General features: G+C 34.1%; 3 protein-coding genes across 4 annotated transcripts; 2 read left to right on the forward strand and 1 right to left on the reverse strand.

Moving 5' to 3' along the window:
• Positions 1 to 276: 276 nt before the first annotated feature.
• On the reverse strand, positions 277 to 24,446 carry LOC664219 (uncharacterized protein). Of its 2 annotated transcripts, XM_015979377.2 has the most exons (3): positions 24,191 to 24,446; positions 23,859 to 24,138; positions 277 to 519 (listed from the first exon to the last, which is right to left on the reverse strand). In XM_015979377.2, exons 1-2 carry the CDS (start codon positions 24,365 to 24,367, stop codon positions 23,866 to 23,868), a joined length of 450 nt encoding a protein of 149 aa, XP_015834863.1. In that variant the 5' UTR covers positions 24,368 to 24,446; the 3' UTR covers positions 277 to 519; positions 23,859 to 23,865. The 2 variants fall into 2 exon arrangements, with proteins under 2 accessions (XP_015834863.1, XP_975324.1); XM_970231.4 differs by lacking the exon at positions 277 to 519 and having other exon boundaries at positions 23,743 to 24,138.
• LOC103312783 (CRISP/Allergen/PR-1) lies at positions 17,353 to 18,817 on the forward strand. The gene is made up of 2 exons (XM_008194268.3): positions 17,353 to 17,951; positions 18,001 to 18,817. The coding sequence occupies exons 1-2, from the start codon at positions 17,455 to 17,457 to the stop codon at positions 18,782 to 18,784; spliced, it is 1,281 nt and encodes a 426-aa protein (XP_008192490.2). The 5' UTR covers positions 17,353 to 17,454; the 3' UTR covers positions 18,785 to 18,817.
• A 336-nt stretch (positions 24,447 to 24,782) lies between the features above and the next one.
• On the forward strand, positions 24,783 to 26,187 carry mdu (meduse). The gene has a single exon (XM_015979375.2). The coding sequence runs from the start codon at positions 25,005 to 25,007 to the stop codon at positions 25,728 to 25,730; it is 726 nt and encodes a 241-aa protein (XP_015834861.2). The 5' UTR covers positions 24,783 to 25,004; the 3' UTR covers positions 25,731 to 26,187.
• The last annotated feature ends 15 nt before the right edge of the window (positions 26,188 to 26,202 follow it).

The raw sequence follows: 26,202 nt of genomic DNA on the forward strand, positions 1-26,202 counted from the left end.
AGGGTGTGGGGTGGAGTCCCGGCCATTATCCCGACTTCCCCCAGGATTATTACGGCCTTATCTCCGGCATTAGATACAGTGTGTGTCTAAAGTGTCCCTGGTGACCGTACGTGGAATTATTCACGATATGGCCCGCCATCATCCTCCGAAGACGTGAATCACGTCCGGGAATAGAACATCTTCCTTGTTACCCGGCGATAAAAAAAACATGCATCAAATTTTATAACGAAGGGAAGAATCGGAGAATCGGGACTGTGACGTCATCAAAGAGGGTGCTACGTTTAATATTTTATTTTTATTTCTGGACGAATAAATACGTAAGTATACAGTTATCACAAACATTGTTATTGTTTCTTAAGTATGTAATACAATCATGTAGCTTTAACAAAATATGTGTGTAAATATAGTTTTTATACAATTAATAAATTGCATACAGCTTCTATTTTCTACAGAAAAGTGTCCTCAAAAAGCGCCGAGTGAATGTTTTCCAATCACCAACTTCAAATATTGTAGAAGCAGCTGAAAAAATAATTAATTAAAGCAAAACAATCAAAACTACACTGTAGTACACATTTGTTTCGTCAACCTTTCACCCAGACTTTACTTATTTTTCAGTCATTTGGCAAAAAATAATGAAAACCAGACAAGCACGAAAAGCAAGGGTGGGACTAATTCTTTGACATTCTTAGCTAATTTATGTTTTTTTTATACAGAAAAAGTTATAGCACATATAAAATGGTCGATTTTGACAAAATTTAAAACTAAAACAAAAAATGAAACTTTGTCTCTCTTCAGAGACGCCGCTGTTTTTAAATTAACTTTTAGTATGAAACAAATGGAAATATTCTTACGAAAAAAAGTATTTCACTAAATCAGTCTCAAATAATATTTGCTGACGATATTTAATTAGTGGAAGATAAATCACAGCTTTTCATTAAAAATCACCACGATTTTAAAAAATTTTTAGCGTTTTCAAAAGTAATAAATTTTCCTACATCGAAAAATGCGTGTAGTACCGTGCGATTTTCAATAATTTTAATCTAGTTATCTATGAAAGTTAGGTACGTTAACCCGATGTCCATTACCGAAATAAAATTCCAACATAACTTTTTTATGTTCTTTAATAAACATTTGCAATTTATGAAGAGATAAAGCAATGCTGAAGTTATTTACACAATACATTTCACTGCTGAGGTAACTGTCATGGATAAAAATTAAAAAAAATCGCTTGGTACAATAATTGCATATGTACGGTGTGTATTGTGGTTTATTTCTAAAATTTCATTATCACTTATACTGCGTTTAATTTTTTTAATTCAATCAGAAGTGGTTTTTTATATTTTAGATACATATTTTAGTAATAGTTCATAATAAAATTTATTTAAAAAATAATTTTACATTTCAACGTCATGTGCTAAGCAAAACTTAAGAGTTAATTTAAGATAAAAAATTAAATATATATATATATATATATATTAGGTTCGAGTTTTAGTCGCATTTTATCTGAATGGGTGTGTTAAAATTCTAATGTTGCGAAATAATTCTTTCAGCTTTAATATAGACGAAATTTTCACTAATTTAATCCAATTCCCCTTCAGAAAGTATAACACGCTAGTGTGTTATAGAGTATAATTGGCATGTGTATGTATCTCATAAAATTATTTGGTAACAAATTTAAATCGAAATAAATTACGAGCTTAATACAAATAAAAACAAACGAATTTTTCTACTTGATAAAACGTCATTTTGGTATTGTAGCAACATTTTCTTTGTACACCATTAAATTTTTATTATGATTACCCCAAACCGCAAGAACCCTTCAAGCTAATCACTCAGGCAAGCTTATTGTGAGATTTATTGCAGACAGGTTGTAGTCTTTCAGATGAACCGATCGTTATAGTAAATATATTTGGGTCACCCTTGTCAATTATCTGTTGTAAAACTTTATGGTGTACAAAGAAAACGTTGCTACAATAACGCATCTATTTTACGGCCAAAATGCGGCAAACACTAAATATAAAAAAAATATAACTTAACAAACCATATAAAAAATGGAAGTGTACGATAAAAAGTAATAGTAACTGTTTCAAATTGAATTCACAGTAGAAAAACCTGACCTGACCAGAATAATCACTCCGGTTTTATGGAAGTTTTTACTGGTTTTATGTAGAATGTATGACATTATGTAGAACAATAACTAGAGTAAATATACCAGGAATAACTTATCCGGAATTATTTTTAATTAATTTTTTAACAGCTTTACTCTTTTTTAAATCTAGCTTTACTCTTTGCAAACTACATCCGCATATTAACTTTAGCCATAAATTTTCCTCACCATAGGTCTAATAACAGGAATAACATTTTATGGTTTTTGGTCCTATATAATTTGCAGAGACTACACAGGAAAGTACTAAGTAGTAACTAAAATGTTACTAAAATGTTGTAACTACCTCTGCTTGAAAAAGAATAACAAACTGCTTACAGTCGCTCACTGTTTATTACCTTCACTCTTATTAATTAGATCTGAAGAATAAAAAAAATTAAGTGTGGTCCCAACTTTGTTTACAATTGCATTTTTTGCAAGATTTAAAAAAATGGCGATAATAAGTTTATAGAGAGAGCGTTCCTTGCATATGGTACATATTTCTGTTGGTATCAAACATGTGTATTGATCGAATTGGACAAATGGAATCCCAGTACAGGTATCTATATTTATAAGGAAAATCTGGGGGTTATGCGAGCACCTCGCTTTCTTTGCGTTCCAGTTGAAGTAGCGCACCTAGTAATATAGGCATTACATTTGGATTTATTGACAGGATGAGCGATCGTCCAAAACTTGTATCCGAGTGATCCTCTCGCATTTAAAGCCTCCGATATTAGTTTTTGACGCGTAAAGTAAGTGCATTTACGGAGTTGAAGAGGATGAATGGCTGCTCGTCGGTTATCGTCCTCCATCCTGGTGTTGTTAGCAGAGCGCTCCGTTTGATGGATTACACATTGTCAGGTACACGTGACGTGTAAATAACTTATTAGCGGGTGGGCTCAGGTTGTTCATGCGTGCCACTGGATGTATTGATCTATATGTGGAGTCATCCATCAGTGTATTTCGAGGCCGCGGGCCCCGGAGACTTGGTGCAGCGGTCCTTGTAACTGTTGCTGTTCCTCCACACGAAACACGGAGATCCACTCGTTTGGTCGACGCCCTTTCCCGTGACAAAGACGAGCCATTAGCCGCGTTTGAAGCCCGCCGCGTTCACGTCAAACTTGACATCGCGTCATGGCTGCGGGCAAATCCGGGCCGTCGGCTATCTTCCGGGCGACGAACGTGAAGCTCAAGCACGAACGACGCCACTCAGCCTCGACGGAAAACGAACGAGGGCCGGCTTAGCCCACAAACCCAATCACAACCAGGCGAAATCCTTTTTTTTTTCTACCTTTTGACATTCCTACTAATGTCCATATACATAAAAAACAATGGCTTCTTCCTCCGCCAATATTTAACTTAATTGTGTTTTTTTAAAAAATTGCATTTCAATAGAAATTCTATTAGTTTTCTATTAGACCATCTGGACTTGCTGCTAAGAAAAGTGATTTGAAGTTAATAATTAGGTTTTATAAAGTAAGGCTTCAGCTTTTTATTGCATGTAAATTGAAAACATTAGTATATAAATAAAAACAAAAGTCTGAATATTTGTATTTCCAAAATAATCACTGAAATTCCAGTAATACATAGCACAGTCCATAGTAATTCCAAAATAATTGTTGGAATTTCAAAATATGTCCGGTAGTTCCAAATTACTTTTAAGAACTAAACTTTCAATCTAAGCAGTAATCTCGAACATTTAGTTCACAAATAATTACAGTAATTCTAAAATAATTTAACTAAAATTGTTTGAGAAGTATTTCCAAAAAACCAATCAAACCCAAGTTAAAATGCCAAATTAATTTCTGTAATTTCAATTTAATTTTGGTAATTCCAACATAATTTTTTGCACATACAATTAATTTCGATAGTTTAAAAAAATTCTAATCCAAGTAATCTCCGCTCATTTTAAAAACAGTCAAATTACAAAGCTAGTATGATTTTTTGAAAATAATGATCAAAAAATGGTTACAGCACAGATTTTTCAAATGCAAAGATCTTGTTTTTTTAATGATAATCAAAAGAACATCGATTTTTATAGAGACTTTCATCAATATATTCTACCGGGTGCTCAAAAACCGGCGCACTAACTCAATGGTGTGTGGTAGAGAAATGCTTATATTTAAAGAAAAAAAAAAGTTGTATGTATTAAAGTAATGTCAAAATGACTAAAACAAATTTGTCAAAAATTTAAATACGATCACTATGTTTAATTAAATGAAACCGGATATTTTAATATCCACGTTATCTTTGAAACGTAATCTTGATTGCTTCAAAAAAAATTTCAGGCTCATTATTACTCGTGGACCAGCCTGTATGACTTTACAACATTTTCAAGAATTTTCCCGTAATCCACACATGCTTTACAACAATGCACCCTGCGTTGGTGCGCCAGTTTTTGATACCCTGTACTGTGTAGTTTCAATTAAATAAAACAAAGTTTAAAAAAAACTACACACCAAACCTTTATTTAAAAACACTACGCGTTTCAACCACAAAGTGGTTGTGTCGTTTTTTTTTTTAAACTTTGTTTTATTTATTTTCCACGCCAAGAAAATCCAACAAGAAGTACTTTCAATTAATTCCAAACAATTTCCATTAAAATTTGTACAACTAATTTCAGAGTTAACAGCCACTCGTCTTCAAATGATTAAAGTTTTTTTCTTTTTTTTTCAAAATTTGTAAATCTTTAGCTTCCTGAACCAATGAAGGGAAATTCCCTTCATACGGCTGGTCATACGGAGTACATTTGATAGTTTTGCATATATTTTTAAGGGATGATAATTGAACTCAAAGAACTCAGAGCAAGTCAAAGTAACTCAAGTTGCCTTATCCGAATGATTATAGTTTCTGAGATATTGGGTAAAACCTCCACTTAAGAGTCGGAATATTCGTCAAACAATGCAATGTAAAGTGTAAACGAAGTTTACGTATTTTGAGTATCTTATTTCGTTAATTGTCGGTGACGTTTGAGAGAACGAAATTCAGAGGTATAAGCAAAATTTCTACTTTTTTTGTATCTTTTTTAAGTGAAGACACTTCTTTTGGTGTCTATTTTGGCAAATTATAATAAAAATATTATAATTTGCCAAAATAAAAAAAAATTTAATGTAACAGGTTTTGTAGAATTAACCTTAAAGATCATATTTTGTTAAATTTTAGGTGGTAAAATTTAAAGCTGCCCCGTAAACAAAATTGAATTAATTTAACACTTTTTAAACTCTACTATCACCCCTTAAAATATATGTAAGTATTACTTTCATATCCGCTTTAAAAAAAAACATGTAAAAGTTACGTTTTTAAGACTTGAGTTGTCGCATTAACTGGATTTTAATGTTTATTTTCTAAAATATGTGCATTTTAAATTTCATAAAAATCCGTTGACAAATAACTGAGATATTAAGCTCGAAAGTTTTAGCTGAGACACCCTGTATGTAATAAGTATTACCCAAAAAAAGCGCAAAAAAGCGCAATCTATTATTTTTTTCTGAAAACTTCCGGGTTTATTTTCTCTTTATTATTATTTTTATGACTTGTTTTCAATAAATACCATGACTCTAATTCCTCAGTTCCACCATTGATAATTGCTTTATTAACCTGTTGCAAATAATTTTCTGGGCAAATAAAAAACAGTGCAGTTACCAAAATAATAACATTTAAGATGGTCGTTTTAAAGTACTACTGTCTCCATCAGAAATAATATACTTATAGCTGAACTTTAATAATTCGATCTACGATAACTTGAATTTTTGGTGACTCGAATGATTGTGAATTCCGTGAATTAAGGAAAACCACAAAATCATAATAGATATTTATTATTAGATAACACGAACACTCAAACAGTCGAATTTTTTTCCCACCATTCATAATATACCGTCATTTTTTTACGTATTTTTACACAAAACAACATTTAAGTGTCGTTTGTCTTAGAACTCGTAGAATGAACACATTATAAACAAGAAAAAAATCGCAGCGTCCTATATGCAATGTAAATTACTTTATTTTGTTAAAAAATATGTATCTGTTTTTCATATACTGTTATTAAAACAATAAATCAATCAATCAATAAATTATTGAAAAAATTGATAGAGATTATAAATATGTGTAATTATTAGAATTATTGTTATATTAAATAAATGCGTCAATTGACAACTTCCTTAGAAAGTTTCCCTCATGAAAGTTGCATTTAATTGCAACTATTGCACTTAATTCCGATAAATTTTTATTTTTTATAAAATTTTGCGACGGCACTTAATATCTTTCACTTTGAACTGGGTTTACGTCAAAATCTCCCCAAAAAAATCGTTACCAAACTGTAAAATTATCAGAAACCCGGTGAGCGCTCCACCGCTTTTCATAACTCAATTAAAATCTTCGCGCTGTGCTAAGTTTTCCGGTTCAGCAGCGTTACATGGGGGTAAATGACTCGGAAGGAAAACTCGTAGTGACCGATGTCCAGCCCAGCACGAGTCCATTTTCGGCTAATTATATGACGTTTAGCGTGAGCCCTGGTCACCCATAAATCAAGCGATGTCCAGCGTGGCACGCCCCAAGTCCACACCCTGTTTTCCCATAATATTTGCCCAAGGTTCATTCGAGCGAAGAGTGCACGGTCATTCCGACACGAGACCCTCCAAAAACACTCGTCTAACCAGATTTTGATTAGTTTACTTTTATTCTTAGGGCGTCCGCCAAAAGTGGACGAAACGTGTTTTGGGGTTGTTTCGAAGTTAATTTTTCTCCTCACCCTTGCGTAAATCAATAAACTATACTTAAAACTACAATTGGATTTTTTATTCAATTCCTCGAAACCCCCGAGTGGAGAGTGATGTTTTAGTGTGGAATTCTATTAAGATTCCTCTCGATTTTTGATTGGATCCCTTTAGTTCGTGTGACGTGATGTTAGTGCAAATTCTAGTCTGGAACCACGGCCGCCATATGCAAATGTTGTAACCAAATTATATACTCGCACCGCGCATATATAATTCAGTGTTCAGACTGTGATCTGCATGGGGTAAAGTTGTTCGAGTTCTCTACAGTCTGTCGGTTATCTCGACGGAACATCTGTAACGTGCATTTGGTAACGCCCGGCCTCTCTAATCATCAAAACCCTTTTTTTTGTTAATTCGGTTCAGGTAAAGTACAGCTGGATTATATGCAAATTTTCAATGCAACTGTTCCATATTACCCGCCGACCGGAACAGAAACTACCTGGAATTGGGACACAAAAAACGAAAGATTCACCACAATGTCCGACAACATCGGAGCCCAAACCAGAAACAAGCCAGGATGTGAAGGGAACGCAACAGAAACGTTTCTGTCCCGAACTCCAAATTAAAAAATAAATTAAACCAAACTCAAAATTTTATTTCAATACCCTTTTCTACATCCTGTAGAGATAATTAAACACTTTGCCCAGTTGTGAGCAAAGTAATCTCAAAATGTACGAACCAACTGATTTGCCTACGACAAAAGTCCAAAAATTGGAATTCGAAAATCAAATATAGAAAATTTTAATCAAGGGCGTCCCAAACTGAGAGGAATAAAATTAGTAACAATAAAAACACCCTGTACAATTTTATTTCTTACTAAAATAATTTTTTACAAAAAATAAAATTTTTGGTTTTTGACAGTATTGACAAAAAATGTCTATAAAAATGACAAAAAGACAAAAATGTAGAAAAAACAAGTCTGAACAATTCACAAGAAGGAACGAGTTGAATAATTAAAGAAAATTGGTTGGAGGAAACTAAAAAATCATAACTTCCTCCTATAACTCCTGCAAAGGAATTATAACCATTTTTGTAACCAAGACAATATTTGACCCCAAAAAAAACTTATACGTTTTATTTAACCTTCAGGTTAAAATAAAAGTTTGTCTTCTAGAAAAATATTTTTTACAATGTTGCAGTTTTTAATTGTTGAATTTTTTGATAAAATTAACATTATCTACGCCACCGCTTTCGAAGATAAAATAAACTTTTATCATCTTGTATACCTAACAAATAACTATTATTTTTTAAAATACTTATTCAATTTTTATTAATTCTGATCTGCAGATGTTTTTTTAAATAATCATTTAAAAGTGCAAATTTTAAGGTTATGAAACATTGCTAAATGGAGATGAGAGCCTCTTTGACATAATGGTTTTATAACTTTTTTATAATTTGTATTTTTTATTATTTAATTTTTTTGTAAAATGTTTTTTTCGAGTAAAATAATAAAATGTAAAATGTTGCAGTTGCTATCAGCACAAACATCCCAGTGTTAAAAAAAACGTTTTTAGAAAAAAAAAAGAACTATGCATGGATTTATTTCACCCTGTTTATAGCAATATTAATCCGCAGAAAGAACCCACAATGTTCCAAAAACACTTCATTAAATAATTACCGATTTCAAATATTGTAGATCATTGACGAAAAACATTACAATAAAATTTAAAATGTTTAGCTACTTCATCAAATAAAAATAAAATAAGATTAAATGTTATTTCAAAAAATAGTTTATAATTCAACAGAAATTAAATACAATCTTTCCAATACTACAAAGGGTTGTTTGATGTCGAAAATAAAATTTCAAAAACCAATCGTAATCTCTCCTTAATGAAACATTTACAAATTATTATTTACCATACCATAAAGCAAAAAATCAATACAACCAGCATATTACCACTTTAAAAATAATAATTTTTTTTGTCGTCGAAACACGTTTCGGCAATTAATTGCCACCATCAGCCAAAAGTTTTGAAAAAACAAAATTATTAAAAATTGAATTGTGGAGCAAAAACTAGTGCAGGAGTTCTTTTTACCAAAAAAATTGTTTAAGAGTTAAGAAAAACAGTAAAGCTAAACATTTGCTGAAAGAAAAAAAAACAAAAAAATCAATTGTTACCAAATCTCCTTCGAGAGTTTAAGATAGATCAAATTCACCAATCAAAATAATGTGTTTTTTTTTTGTAAGTAAGACTACTCCACTTTTATAAAAAAAATCTTTTACAAGGATATTTTTTTAATTAATTTAAGCAGAAATTTGTCATTGTTGTAACCTAGAGGCCAAAACGAGGTACGTAAAAAGTCCTACATAATCTGCAAAAACTGAAAGTAAAGTACTGATTTGTACCGTTAATACAAAATTAAGAAAAATTCTTTATTGCAGAAAAGTGTGATAAACAATAAGGCAATCGGAATTATTAAATCAAAACTTAGGTGTCTGCAATTATTTTTACGAAACCAGTTTGAAAATTTCCTCCTTAATAATTTAATTAAAATCAATCTTTACTGGTATTAAAATTCCAAACGCGAACGTCGATCCGGCAGAAATTTTAATTTGTCGCGTCTTAAAACATCTCATCTTACAACCTTTATTTGGGTATAATCGCTCTGAAAATAAACTCTTTAGCAATTTCACAAGTTTTTTCAAGTTCACAAACACTCCGAAATTTATTACATTTGTCTTCATCATCATTTATCTCAAATTCCTTTAATTATTTCATCGCTCTTTAATTCATTTCCAACGTTCCGTTTAATAAAATAAACAAAGGCCTGATAAATGAGACAAGAAGCAAAGTTTAAGGTAACACAAAAGAATTAAAACTTCCAAAATCAAACATTTTTATCACCGACGTTTTATCTAAAAACGCGACAGTTACGTGGCATTTCTGTAAAATATCAGATTTTCACGTAAAAAAGACAAGGGTTATAATTGAGGCAACAATTGGAGTCCCGTCCGAAATGTCATAAAGTGGTGGCGTCGCATGTGTACATACACATGTCCCCGTTTCAGGTAGGACGACCCTTTGACCTTAGGCCCGAGGGCGCCCGGCCCGTGCCCGACCCTTCGAAGGGGTGTCCAGCTGGCCAGTGTCCGGCTGGACGCATGCGTGCTCCCGAATCGATCGGTAACAACACGAGGGTGGCTCGGCCTGCCATTGGTCGGGCGGGGCTTCAGCATCCGGGTAATTACCCTGGACCAGGGACGCAGTCCCTTTGCCCCGTCCGCCCGCTCACACGTCCTACAATGTTGGCTCGTTTCACCCCTCCGCCGACACCCTTACGATGATAAATGACCTCGACAGGGAAACGCTCTCAATGCTGAGGAATGATTAATTAGCCCTCCGATAGATGGAGCGGGGCAGGGGTGCCCACAAATGTGCCACTGGACAAGTTAGAAGGCTATTAAAATATTTCGCGATTTGATTTGAGGCGATCGAGTCACACGAGAGCTATCCTTGTTTCTGAATTCGAACTTCGATAACTCGATAGTTGCCAGCAAAATAATGGGTGATATTCATAAAAATTAGTATAACTTATAACTCCTTATAAGTATTAGCATTTACTTAAAAGTATCAGTTCAACCTAGAATATTTCAATCCCATATCCATAAAGAGATGCTTTTTCTTCTGAGCAAACAAGCAGTAACCCGAGACTTCGTTCGCGTAAATTTTAATATAAATGTTTTTTTATCTAATTGATAATAGAATTCCTTGTTCCCATGCTTATTTTAGTTTCAAAATATTGTAACCTCCATTAAATAAAAGTTTGATAAATAACGAAATCTTTTTCTCATTCTCATCCAACTATTTTTGAGCAAATAGAGTATTTAAATTTTTTGTACAATAATTTTTTATTTTGACAAATCAATTTTAAAATTATTTTAAAACATTGTTGGTTTAAATAAAAAAAAATGTCACTTATAACAAATAGAATTCGACGATTACAGAGTGTACACACAGTGTACAAACTTTGAGAATGAAATGGAGGTGATTTTATGCTTTATCTATAAATTTTATAATTTGGAACTTTTTTTGGGTGTAATTAAATAATACACTTTTCCTCAGAAAGACACACTGCCACAAAATTCAGAAATATTTATTAACAAGAAATGATAATTTTGTAAGTCTTATAAGTGTTGAATTAGATTGCTACCAAACAATTGTGGAATTTGCAGTCCACTTTTATTTATCTGCCATTTTAAGATGGGCGCTTTGAAAAAAGCTATCTATTTATATATTATTTAAAAACTTAAAATTACAAATTTTCATTATAATTTTAACATTCCAATTAACATCTTCAGAAGTTGATTTTTCATAAATCCTGAAACACGTTTCTTTTTAGTTTTAATCTAAAGGCCAAATACCAATTTTCGTTGGTATAACTCTAATGTTTCTTTGAAAATGACGGATTCTTATTCAAACTTTAACACCCCATTTCACCCCCTTAAAGACAAATTTTCAAAAAATCCCTTCTTAATGGAACTCTACATCTTCTAAGGAACGTATCTTCCCGATTTCATGTTTGTAGGTTCAGTGCGTTGTCTGCCAGTCAGTCACGGAATTGTTTTATACAAAGTGTTCCACGTAATTTTACGAGGCTTGCGCCTGTAAAATGCAATTACCAGTACAAATTTGATTAAAAATTTTGAAAAATTGTATAGCCTTCTCTAGTTTGTTCACCCCTTCAAAAAAATGCAACGTTTTTAGTTATTTGGAGCCTAATTTCAAGTTGACTTACGACCGGCGCAAATCGGAATTGTCAACGGCGCAAATCTAGCAATGTCACTCGTTGCTACTACGCAACAGTTACCAGTGCAACTTTGCGACCAAACTTTTGATTTCAAGTTTGGTCGCAAAGTTGCGCGGATCGCAGTTGCATATCAGCAACAAATGGCATTGCTAGATTTGTGCCGTTGCTATAACAATACCGAATTGCGTCGGTTGTAAATCAACTTAAAATCAGTCCCTTAGGAGTCGGTTGTAAGTCAACTTAAAATCAGCCCCTTTGGGATTGACGCAAATAGGTATTGTTATAGCAACAGCGCAAATCTAGCAATAATATTCATTGCTGCTAAGCAACAGCGACCCGTGCAACTTTGCGACCAAACTTCTGATTTCAAGTTTGGTCGCAAAGTTGCGCGAGTCGCAGTTGCATAGCCGCAACGAATGGCATTGCTAGATTTGCGCCGTTGCTATAACAATACCGAATTGCGTCGGTTGTAAGTCAACTTGCAATCAACCCCTTAGGATTCGGTTGTAAGTCCACTTGAAATCAGCAACTTAGGGGTTGACGCAAATAGGTATTGTTATAGCAACGGCGCAAATCTAGCAATGCCATTCGTTGCTGCTAAGCAACAGCGATCCACGCAACTTTGTGACCAAACTTGAAATCAGACCTCAAGAAGCAACAGAAACATAAGTCTAATGAATAGCAGAGTAGTATTTCATAAATAAATGCTAATTTTTGTTAGTAGCTCCTATATTTTATGAATATCGACATAAGTATTAGCTGTTCCAAAATCATAAAAATGCCAACGTATTTTCTCGTATTTTCTCTCAAAATAAGCTGTTTTAAATTATTTATGCACTTCAAAAAATAATAGCTTATGTAATTTATACTTTCAATGAGAGCTCTAATCTTTAATAACATAATAACTATTTTACAATTTTATCAATCCTATTTAAAAAAATAATAATTCGGAAAAATGCGATGTCGGCGTATTTCTAGTTTTGAAACAGCTAATAGAAACTTATTTTTTTATTATTTTTAAGCACATGCTTATTACTACAAAAATATATAAAATTTTATAAATATTGATGTAAGCATATACTTTGTTTGTATCTTCCAACAAAAAATGTCATCTTAGAAACGATTAAACTGAAAGTGAAGATGATGCCTCAGAATATTATTAAAAATAAATGTTTCTAATTTTTCGAGCAGTAGTTTGAGTTATTTAAAATTCGTAATATCAAAAAGAACAGAAAAAAACAGAAACTTAATACTTAATATTTATAGACTATGGTCCTTCTCTCTTAAAATGTTTATTCTTTAGCTATTCTTCAAGTTCCTCTTATTCTTATTCGACACTATTTTGTGTTCCATACAATAAAAACATATAAAGCCTGAAGATGGTCATTGGCCGAATGCTAAAGAAAAAACAAAATTGAGAGAGAAAGACCATAATAATCTACAGGGTGGCCCAGCCCAGCTCCCGTCTTCTGTAGTTTAGCTATTATCAAAGTTGTAGTTTTGATATTTTGTTGATGTTATTTATATTCTAGAAACATTTCAGCAAAATATTTTTGATTATACAGAGTGTCTCGAGAAAGTATGACGTCATAATAACGGGTAGTATTTATAATAAAAGCAAAAGCTTTTAATATAGTTCTATCTCTTTCTTTTAATAAAATATAAATGCGTCTATCATTTACTATTGCAAGTAAAAACTATTAATACTATTACCCATTTTTTTTCGCATGCTATAATACAGACTGATCCAGAAATACTGAGTCTGTTGGCAACACATTTGAAAGTATTTGTGCTTGTAATTTGTAACATTACATCCGAATTCGATTTTTCTTGACAATTATTTGACGTACAACCCCACAAGAATGTTAAATTGTTGTTAACTGGAAGCGTATTCCATTAGTATCCTTAAAAATTTAAGTCCAGTGTTGCCAACAGACTCAGTATTTCTGGATCAGTCTGTATTTTTTTGTGTGTCATTAGAATACCTCTTTAGCTTCTTATATGTCTCTAACGGTTCAGGGATTAAATACTGATAAAAGAAATGAAAACCAAAAGAAATCGGTTTTACACCTTTAGTTTTAAAAATTAATGAGAAATAGAAACAGTATGTTTTGATAACATTATTACTAAATATTACTAAATGTTTGACTAATGTGTCAAATATAATTATTTAAGTGACATTTTTTTAATAAATGCGTATAATGACTTTCAAAAGCATCCTTAGACGATGCTGAAAACAATTTTAATAATAACATGTGTGAGTTTCATTGGTGAGACAACATATCACCCGAAAAATAGAAATTATTGCAAAATCCATTGCAAGACTCAAACACACACAGCTTGTGATTGCACTAAAAAAGGGGAACGAACGGAAGTGGAATTGGACAAAGTAGTTGCTTTTCGTAAAGTTGTATTAAAAGAACACAACAGATTAAGAAATCATTTAGCTTCTGGAAATGAGTCTATGCTGCAAGATATTAAGGCATCTGACATGATGGCTGTTAGTTACGATTTGGAACTAGAATACATGGGTCGCTGCTATCTGAGGAGCAGATTTAAGGGGAATCATGACGAATGTAGATTATTGCCTAACGGCCGAGAAGCTGGGCAGAATCTTGCGTCTGTATCCGAAAAAGATTACTCTTTTGATACGGTAAAACAAATGATCAATCAGTGGTGAGTTTAAAGAAGTACGATTCAATTATTTTGATTTTCTTATTGGACAGGTATGAGCAAATCCTTTACATGGAGCAGGAGTGGTTCAACAGAACAGAATTTAAAGAGGGTGTACAAGTTAAATACTTTACAGCAATGGTTTGGTCCCATGTTAATATAATAGGCTGCGCCCGCTTGTATACTGCAGATCCACAAAAAGAAGGCTTTATAAAAACAGAATTTGTGCAAACGCTACTCTGCAACTACGGCATCACTGTTCTAAAAGACAAGTGGACAGAAGTTAATTTGCCTGGCCGTCCTGTATTTCGGACAGGACTCCCCTGTTCTCAATGTCCAGACGGTTACAGATGTAATTCACAATACACCGCTTTGTGCGGAAATATTAAACCTGTTCCAACAGATCCAGCGTATGTCTTTAGTAAGTCAGGAAAGAAAACATTCAGAGAAGCTACCATTTTTCTTGTGACCTTTGCTCTTTTGTATCTGTATTAGTACACAAACACAATACAACAATTACCTAAAAAAATGTGTCCAAAATGATCCATCCCCATTCCCATTTGCTTCAAATAGTTATTTAAGTAGATATTTTTAGAACAAAAAATGTGAAAAAAGCTGATAAGCACATATCATTTACCAACATTAAAAATTATAATTTCAAAAAAAAAACCTTCGAAGACGAAAAAACATGGTGTGAGAATTTTGATCTGGAGCAACAATCAACACTCTCAACAAAGTTAAGACCAGTTGAAAATTGAACAAACCATAAGTCAATTAATTTGAAACAGTCCATTAATCGAAAATTACGGAGAAAAACAGTGTGATAGAGATAGGAGACGTCAAAAAGTCCACGAATCAGTATTCCGAAGACATAATTTTAATATTTAGAATTCAAGGAGAAGAAAGAATTCAAGCCAAATTCACACTGAGCAAAAGTCTTTGAAAGAGTTAAACTACGAAAAAAAAATAGTTCAGTGCTGCAAAAACATTTTTTAGTTAGTTCAAAAATCTTGCTTGTGTGTTTAACATTAGAAAAAAATTCGTAAATCAGCACGATCACAATTATTATTTCGAATAAATACGGTAGGAATTTGACCATTTTATTCTGTCTGTTTATCATCCATGCCACCCTCCAATCCTATCTTGGACAAAATCGTATATTAGAATTGCTGCTGCAACCAATTATGTGTTACCGAAAGTGTATTAAATTTTATTTTGCTAAAGTTTTTTAAACCAATTGGACTAATTTTTTCATCAAGAATGACGCAATTTTTCATCGATCTGTTCTCACATTGTGCTTTTAAGCGCTATCAAGGTACCGTTTAATTTAAACCAAGCTCAGTTCAAACAAACAAACCAAAAACGCTAAGTTCTCTGATTTTTTTGTGACCATCCTAAATCTATTGAGAATACGTGCGATTTCCTTAATTTGGAGACAATCAATTTTCAAACATTTCTAACAGTATGCCAAAAATATGTTACCAAATTATAGATTAACAAAAGGCATAAGTTATAATTATAAGTTATAATAACACTTGTCAGTATCTGCACTATTTAAAAATAGTCTAAGATCCGAATTAGAGTAGTCCTGCACCCAGCCGCTTACCACATAAAACTTGTTTTATTTTTTGATCAAATACAATATGCAAAGAAATATAGCGTAAATGGAATCCCAAAAAAATATTTTCAAGATTAAAGGAGCTAAAAAGCGCCGGATTTCAGTAATTTTCTTCAGTGTTTTACAGCCGTTTTAGGTAAAATTTTTCAAACTTATTTAAAGAATACATTCTGCTACTTGGACTGTAGAGGAGAAAATCTTTTTAAATGTGGTCAGTACTTTATTGAATTCAGAAAAAACCTGAAAACTGCAGAAAATTGATATTTTACAGCCGTTTTACAGCCCGGTAGAACAATGTATCCCGTAAATAATTTTCAAAAATGTTACTTAAAACGGCTTTTGAAAATAACGCTTTTCTACAACTTTGCCCATAACACTTTTCTGTATACATCTTTAATGGTATTGGCCACGTCTAATAAGAAAATATGAGTCTAGAAGAAAATATCTCATTTTTCAATTTTCAATTCTGTTGGCCCAGTTGTTCTAAAGTTGTCCACCTTCATTAAAATTAAACAATCTTACAACTTAATTATTAACAATCGCAAATTACGTCGAGAGTTATTTTGTGCCAACAAAAAATATGTTCAAAAAGAAATGATACGTTATCGTCTAGTAGAGGGTACGAAGGATTAGAGCCATCCTGGACCCATCCGCTTACCGGAATGTGTTCGAGAATATGATTAAAGTGCAGTGGCTAAAAAGTGTCGAATTTTGTCCATTTTCCGCAGCGTTTTAAGTAACATTTTTGAGACTGATTTATAGGATATTTTCTTCTATTCGAACTGTACGGGAGAAAATTATTTAAAGTGCGGTGACTGCTTGATTTAATTCAGAAAAAAATTCTCAAAAACTAAAAAAAAAATTAAAAGCTGTTACTCTTTGAAAATTATTTTCCATTAGCAATAAGAGTTAAACGAAGAATAAAGTACTTTTGGCCCTAGTAGACCCTTGGGAATAAAGAATGTATCCTGTAAATCCGTTTCAAAAACGTTACCTAAAACACCTTTAAAACACAATTTTTTTCAGTTTTCGAAAAATAAATCTGAATTCAATAAAGCACTGAATTTTAATGTTTTAAAAGACTCCCTCTCCTACGATCCGAGTAGAAGAATCCTGGAAGTACGTTTCAAAAATGTTACTTAATACGGCTGTAAAACACTGAAGAAAATGGGTAAAGTATGACTCTTTTTAGCCATTTTAGTCATAATAGTCTTGAATTAGGCAACCCATTCGCGATACATTCTATGGATATTATATTTGACGGAAACCAAGTTTCACCCGATAATCTGATGGGCCCAGGACGACCTAAATCGAATCTTTTAAGACTAAATGCACAGTGTACAGGATGTGTACAGGATAGGCGCACACAGCAAAGTCGCAAAATTGTTTTTAAGAACAGTTTCTATGGCATTTTACATAGTATGTCAAATTTGTTTGAACGACATTTTTTTGAATGAGAAGAAATACGTTTTATGACTGATTAAAATCATATTTTAGTGATGTTCCAATCAATTTTGCTCATTACGATGTATCTGAGTTACACACATGCACAAGGAACTATCCCACCGCATCTCAATGAGAATTTCCAACCGAAAGAAGAGGACCCTTCGAAAAATGACTATTGTAGCATGTATTGTGGGAGGGTACAGCATACGGGTTGTGACTGCAAACTGGGACCAGGACGACAAGAACAACTGGCAAGAAAAGGAGCAGCGGGACTACGTGCTGGAATCGTAGAATATCACAATCATTTAAGAAATTTGGTCGCAAATGGAAGTGATACTCGGGGTAAAGCCGGAAAAGCAGCCAACATGATGGCTATTAGTTACAACTTAGAGCTGGAATACTTAGCAAGATGTTTTCTAAGAAGTAGATTTATCGGACATCAAGATGAATGCAGGACAATGGCTAACGGCAGAAAATTAGGTCAAAATTCTGGAGGCTTTGATCAGATAGATGACTCCGATAAAATAATCTATAAACTAATTGAGCGATGGTAAGTTTTAAAAAGTGAACGTAGACTATACTTCAACTTCATTTTGAAGGTATGAAGAAATCATGGAAATGACGCCATCCATTTTTAGAAAGTTTAAAATTGAAAGAAGGGTAGGGCATTTTACAACAATGGCTTGGGGGGATGTTAATGCAATAGGATGTGGTCGCGTAATCGTTAGAAATCCACTAACACTTAAATTTTTATACCCTTCCTTTGAAAGCATTTTCCTCTGTAACTACGGAAGTACGCTTCCTGGAAACAACAAACAATTCGGGGTTAATATCATTGGGCGGCCAGTATATCTTCCAGGTGAACCATGCACACTGTGTCCCAAAGACTACCCGTGTAATAAAGGATACAAAGCTTTGTGCGGAGAAGTCAGTGCCCCTCCAACTGCCGTTGAATATGACTTTGCGCTAGTAGACTATGCCCCACAAAGCCCAAAGGTTAAACCTTTCAAAGACCCACCTAAACCTAAACCTAAACCTAAAACTAAAGCCAAACCCAAAACCAAAACTAAAACTAAAACTAAAACTAAACCTAAACCTAAAACTAAAACTAAAGCTAAAACTAAAACTAAAAAAACTAAAACTAAACAGAAACAGAAACCTAAACCAACACCCAAAAAAGGAAAATACGCGCCCGGAAAACCCCCATACAATAAACCCAAAATCGAGGAAGACGATGACAAAAAATCCTCACCCAAAAAAAAGTCCAGGAAAAAATCCAAAAAACCGGATCTAGACGACCCAGACAACAGGAGCATCAAAGAAGGAACATCCTTAGTAATGATTTGTTCTATGTCACTACTAATCGTATATTTTGTGTACTAAACTTTCAAAATTAATAAAGTAATCGCAATGAAATCGTTTCACAATTAAACTTTTAATCCGAACTATGGATTGTGCCAACACAAAGTTTTAACAAAAAGGTGAACTAGATTTTTGTACTCACAGCTTTTAAACAGTTATTTACCTAACGGGTTTCAAAAGTGTAATTTCCCACACGAGCACTCTGTTTGCTGCACGAGCACAGCGAGTGCTGCATGAAGTGCGAATATGGGAAATTGCTTTCCAAACAAGTTAGGTACAATATTTTTTGTGACAAATCTCTCAAAAAAATTAAATTTATATTTTTTATAATTTAGTTTTTTTAACAGGACAAACAATAAAAAATTTGACAAAACTGTTTCCATATCAAGGATAGCGACACCAACCTATTAAATGTCCCTAACCATCGTTGCAAAGAACACCGCAGTGCGGGAAAGTCTATCATCTAAACGCTATGAGTACAAAATAAAGATGGAACAATATCTTTTTTATGAGAAGTGACAGTTCATCATTGTCTGACCTATTACCAACCCATCATCAGACTAAATTATAACAAATATATATATTTGTCATAAAAAAGATATTGTTCCATCTTTATTTTGTATATATATATATATATATATATATATATTCATGGACTTCAAAAAAATAACAGCTAATGTATTTCATACGTTCAATAAGAGATCTAATCATTAATAACTATTTCACAATTTTATCAACCTTATTTAAAAAAATTATTCGGTAAAATGCGATGTTGACGCTTTTATAGCTAATAAATAGGTACAATACTATATTCTATGCTTTAATGTTCAAATTTCTCACATATCAAAAATAAATGGAGAAAACGTGCTCTATTAATCAAGGAAGCAGTACCTAGACTTGACATTAGTGTTAACATCACAGATGTATCACGGTGTCAACAATTTTCTTTAAAAAATATGTAAAAAAAATTTTTGCAGTACTATATTTTGCACGATGTTTAAGTCCGTTTTATGCATTACCATATGCTTAAGTTGTGTATACTGTGTATCCATCTTTATTTTGTATATATATATATATATATATATATATATATATATATATATATATTCATGGACTTCAAAAAAATAACAGCTAATGTATTTCATACGTTCAATAAGAGATCTAATCATTAATAACTATTTCACAATTTTATCAACCTTATTTAAAAAAATTATTCGGTAAAATGCGATGTTGACGCTTTTATAGCTAATAAATAGGTACAATACTATATTCTATGCTTTAATGTTCAAATTTCTCACATATCAAAAATAAATGGAGAAAACGTGCTCTATTAATCAAGGAAGCAGTACCTAGACTTGACATTAGTGTTAACATCACAGATGTATCACGGTGTCAACAATTTTCTTTAAAAAATATGTAAAAAAAATTTTTGCAGTACTATATTTTGCACGATGTTTAAGTCCGTTTTATGCATTACCATATGCTTAAGTTGTGTATACTGTGAAAATTTTGACCCTAAGGAAAGGAAATATTGTGACAAGTATTGTCTAACACCAACAAAGAAAAAAATTATCCATACAAGTTGCAACTGTGCTGCGGGTGAAGGACGAGAAGAAATAGAAATGAACAAATATCCTGAATTTCGTAGAATTGTTTTAGAAGAACACAACAAATTAAGAAATAAAATTGCTTCTGGACTAGATACTCGAAATGGTGCTTCGTCGGCAGCCAACATGATGGCTCTTAGTTACGATTTAGAACTAGAATATATGACTCGATGTTATTTGAGAAGTAGATTTAATGGGTATCACGACACATGCAGGCTTTTATCCAACGGCCGAAACGCAGGACAAAATATCGCTGGTCAAAACTTGAAAAACTACTCTATGAAGTTAGTAAAAAAGTTTATCAATGACTGGTACGTTTGAGTAACAGATGCAATTCGACTAGTTCAATTTTATTACTTAACAGGTATGAAGAAATCAAGTATTTGCAACCTGATGTAATCGACAGCTTCCGTCTCCTAGAAGAAAATGAAAAAACGGATGAAGATAGTGAAATTGCACACTTTACGGCACTAGTTTGGGCAGAAAGTAATAAAGTTGGATGTGCTAGATTATATACAAAAGATCCAAGAAAACTTAAATATATGTACGATGAATCCTTTAGACAAACTCTACTCTGCAACTACGGCATCACGATTTTGGAAGGTAGTATAGCTGAAGTTAACGCGATTACACGCCCAGTATATCAAAGGGGAAAACCTTGTTCTCAATGTCCAGAAAATTTTAAATGTAATACCAAATATCCCGCCTTGTGCGGAGAAATCGAATCTGTTCCAACGGATCCACCGTATGATTTCGATGCAAAAAAAGTCCCCAAAAAAGGAGGTAAACGTCGAGGCGACAACACAGTACAGAACTCAAAAAAGTGTGTTAAAATCGCAAAACAAGACCCACGAAAAGTACCCAAAAGAAGAGGTAAACGTCGAGACGAAAACACAGTGCAGAACTCAAAGAAGAGTGTTAAAATCGCACCTCTACTGGTTATAACGGCTACATATTTGTTAGTTAACATTTTATGATCTATAAAAGATATATCCGTATACTCTGTGATGTAAGCTTTAAGTATAGTATTTTAAAAATTCGTCCCCCTCCATGGATTTAAGTTCCGAAACTATTTAAACTAATCAAACGTTGATAATCCTCAACATTTAATTAAATAAATTTAAACATACAGATATCCAAAGATAAGGACATGAAACGAACTACAAATAAAACGTTCCCATCCTTCATAGTTCCGTTATTGTCGCCAAAGATCGCATTTGTTCCATTACCGGCTAAGTTCTCAGAGCAATAAACATAATGCAAAAAATTTATCGTAAACTAGATTTAAAAAAATGTCAAACTTTTACCAATTTGCACTCTGCCTCATATTTTTCAAAATGCTGCAAATACGGTTACAGATGCAAATAAATGTTAGGAAGACAGTTGTAGAGAATTAAATTTTCTATAAAAAGTCTGCGAGACATATCCCTATATTTACTCACTTAGGCCCCAAAGTCTTTCAAAGACGCTCCAGCTGGTGATCAAGTATTGAAAAGTTAATTAATACCTAAACCCTTAAAGATAAAAATTTGATGACCTGTACTTTTTAGTGGAAAATTTTATTCTCAGCAACTTTGTTTTTTACATTTCTTCTGTATCTTCAGCCACATTTGCAGCGTTCGCAAAAATAAAACGTAGAACGCAAATTAATCATTCTAAGCGATAATTTTTTATCAAAACGCTGGGAATACGGTTGAAGATACAAAAAAATGTAATGAACAAAATTGTAGAGAATAGTCTTGTCACAATCGAATGACTTTGACTATCCAATAATCAGTTATCGAATGATTTGAACTACTGAATGAATTATTCATTAAAAATCAATTATTTAACTTTTCTCCAAACACATAGTCCAAACGTCTTAAAGGTGAGACTTTAATGACGGAATTCAGCCAGAAGTTTTAGTTACATGATTAAGCAGATAAAGTACGCAAGTAAATCTTCTAACAATAGAAGATTTTTTATTGTTAAGCCCGATATATAAAATAGAAAAAAACATTGTTTTGTCCAAAAAATTTTAAATGTAGTTTAAGATATAGAGCCTTTGCGGAGAAATTGAATCTGTTCCAAGGCATCCACCGTATTGTAGCCACGTTTTCTTTGTACACCATTAAATTTTTATTATGATTACCCCAAACCGCAAGGACCCTTAACTCAGACAAGCGTATTACGTGATTTATTGCAGACAGGTTGTAGTCTTTCAGACGAACCGATCGGTATCGTAAATATTTTCGGGTCACCCTTGTCAAAACATCTTATCGTTAGAATTGCTTATTTTAAACACCATTATCTGTTGTAAAACTTTAGGGTGTACAAAGTAAATGTTGCTACAATAACACATCTATTTTACGACCAAAATGCGGCAGATACTAAATACCAGAAAAATTATAACTTAATAAGCCATAAAAACAAAAGAACAAGTACGATAAAACTTTTGTAGTTTAAAAAAAGAACGTGTATGCTAATGCTGACAGTTATAACTATTAGAGATAAAAAATCTTTCTGAAGATGAACGTAGGAAACGTGTTAAAATCGTGATGGCAAAATTGCAAGCGTTCACTTACAGCCCCGTTAACAAACACAATAAAATAGAACATGCAAATCTTTTCCTTGAATATTTTTCACCCCGACAAATACCTGAGATGATAGAAAAATCCTTTTGTATGCAAAAAAGTGAAAGCAGTGAAACAGCCGGAATAAACTTATCAAATTAAAAAAAGGAAAATCTTTGTACATTTTAATAATCGCATATAAGTTGTTTAGAGGTCTCGAGAAGTTGGACGAACGGGAATATTTCGAGCCGCATTTCTGCCGGAAGGCTTCAGCGACCATCGGCCAAAGACGTCACTCGTTCACGTTCCACTTAAAAACACGACCGAAGAAAACTTTGAGTAATAATTTCCCCGAGTTCGGGCGTCTGTCGACAATGCGGGGCTGACGTCACGTCGATGAATCGAGCCAGCCGTTTAAAAACTCTCACTAATTATGAATGAGAGAGAGTCGTCGACGACGTCTTGCGTAGCAGTAGCGTACTAAAGCCGAGTAGTAGGGCTAGGTCATGGTTCTTTACGGCTTTTTCTTATTCCTTTTTGAAAAAAGTTGGCGAGCGCGCCGCGGAACAGCTTTTAAATTGCTGTTTAAAATTCCAACTTTGTTTTAGTGCTTTAGAGTGGAGCACGAGCTGACTGGAGAAATCTCTTTTTAAAAATACACCCACTTAGCGCTCAGCTGACTGCCAACGCCTTGCCCTCCTTTTTACTTTATTTAAAATGGTAATTTTTACACTCTCGCTTTCAATACTCCGCGACGCCGCACGAAAACCCCGGTAATCGATCAGATTTACGGCCAAGGTAAAATAAATAAAAAACAAAATTCATAAATAAAATATAATACAAAAATAACACAAAAAGGGTGATGAAACAAAAATCGAGTACATATGGGTGCATAGCCCAGTTAACATCTTTGTTTTTTTCAGCGATTAGATATACCTTATTATTAAACGTCCACAGGCTGGGGTTGCTTCGTGGTTATCTCATTCAACTTCAAACCCTCAACATTCGGGGCTTCGGACCACCCTTTCTTTTGTTCGTCTTCAGCCTTCATCTCCGCTTCTCTCCTCTTGTACTCCTCCAGTTCGAAGTAATACTTGGGGGTGGTAATCCCGAAAAACGCAGCTAAAAACTCCCCAACGGAATCCACCACTGCCAACGTGCTGGCACCTGCACGCCAAGTCTTGTACCACAGCCAGGGCCCCCATGTCAAAGAACCCTGAAACAAAACAGCGTCACGCGCGCCATCCAGCGCCGACTTCGCAACTTACAGGATCAACCAAGGCCTGCTCTTGCTGGGGGGTGTTGTCAACTTCGTCATCGCTGTATTCTTCCAAAACGCCGTCGCTGAAGTGCAATATACGTTTGGGGGTACGCACCTTAATCGAGGCGCTGGAGCCCCCATCACCACCCTGGTTTTTGTACTCGTCTGGATTTATTAAAGTCATCACTGCAACTTTACACCAATGTTTGGAAACTGTGTCACTATCAAACGTCAAATACTGACTTCTGACTCAGCGACATCTAGCGTCTGGGAGGGACCAAATGGTATTTGAATAACTGTACAATGGGTGCAATACCATGCGTGTTCTACTTTTTGAACCTGTAAATGGGAGCTGGTCCATGACCCCTGTGACAGATACTTCCAAAAATTTGCACTAGGGGACGTATGTGCGTGCTTGAACCATCACAACCAATCCAACTACTTTGCTCACTTTCGAAAAAGTTTACGTCAGACACCGAAAATAGTAATACTAAAGCCTCCTTAAAGGCCCAACTTAATAAGTGTTTTAATTTTTGATTATTTGGTTCGATTAATTCGTTTTGGACCAATCACCGACATACGTTTGCATTCCCACGATAGGCAACCCAAAATACACTCAACAACGGTTTTTATCTCTCCTGCAATCTTTGTGCCGCGCAAGCATACTTTAAACCGTGTAAATGATAAAAAGCGCTAATTAGAGATAACGATGGCTGCTAATAGTTCGAAAAAGTGATGTCAGTACTCCTATTGCCGTGTTCGATATGTGTTAGTGGGTGTTTTATCACAAGTTCATCAACAGGTGTCCCGATTAAACAGCCATGGAATCGACAGGAAACGAAACTCTGGACCGTATCCAACAGGAAATCCAGGAGACCCTCAAACGCGAAGAAGAATTGCGCAAAAAATACAACATCTTTAACAACAATGACCCCGAAGTGCGCGTAAACGGGCACCAAACCCCCAGTCCCGAGCCCCCACGCGCCCCGCTAACGAACGGCACGACGGCCCCTAAGCCATCCGCGACCAGTAGCACCCGGCGCTTCGCCCCCAACACCTCCTCCAAGGGCGTGATGCAGAAATTCCTGAAAATGCGTGGGAAGCTCAACATGGTCAGCATGCGACCGAAGATGGAGCCCCAGACGGCGTGGACGTCCGACGAGGTCTTCGAACCGGCGAGAGTTACCATAGAGGCGGGCAAGCCCATCCGAAATGGGTTCATCCCAGCTGAGGAAAAAATGAAAAGGGAGCTGCAGGAGTTCCAGAAGCGCGAAGAGGAGCTCAGGAAGGAGCGGAGGAAGTCCCAGCCGGATTTAATGGCAGCTCTGGAGAAGGAAGCAGTCGTGGAGACAAATTTGAAGCCAGCGAGGTCCATGTCAATGATGTATAGCAGCGAAGACTTGACTGAAGAAACCAACTCAGCCCCTACTAGTCTGAAGCCGGCCAGGTCTCTAGCCGAGCTGTGCGATGCCTCAGACGACGAGCTCGAAACTAGGGGCACACATTCCTTGATTATGCAATTCGAGAATTTAAGGAGTCAGTCTTGAACTATGTGATAAAACCGTCCATTAAATTATTTATTGTACTACTAGCACTATTAGGTGTTCCAAAACTATAAAAACGCCAACGTTGCATTTTTGCCGAATCATTTTTTTAAACAAGATCGATAAAGTTGTAAAATAGTCATTAATCCTTAGATCACTCATTAAAGTATAAATTACATTAGCTATTATTTTTTTGAAGTACATGAATGATTTATACCAGCTAATTTTGAGAGAAAATGCGACGTTGGCAGTTTTTACAGATTGGAAACGGCTAATAGATTACAGATTGCTGTATAGTCACTTCAATAGTTTTAGTACAAATCTTGCCGTACTTAACTACAGCTTTGTCAGGGTTGTGCCAATTGAGTATTTATTTTTTATTATTTATTATCGCCTGAAATTTTCCTGTGAGATAGGTCGCTTGTGTCATTAATTATTGCAATTAAATTATTTCTCACCACCGTGTTTACTTAAT

The sequence above is a fragment of the Tribolium castaneum genome, chromosome 9 (assembly GCF_031307605.1).
Source record: "Tribolium castaneum strain GA2 chromosome 9, icTriCast1.1, whole genome shotgun sequence".
Classification (NCBI taxonomy): Eukaryota; Metazoa; Arthropoda; class Insecta; order Coleoptera; family Tenebrionidae; genus Tribolium; species Tribolium castaneum.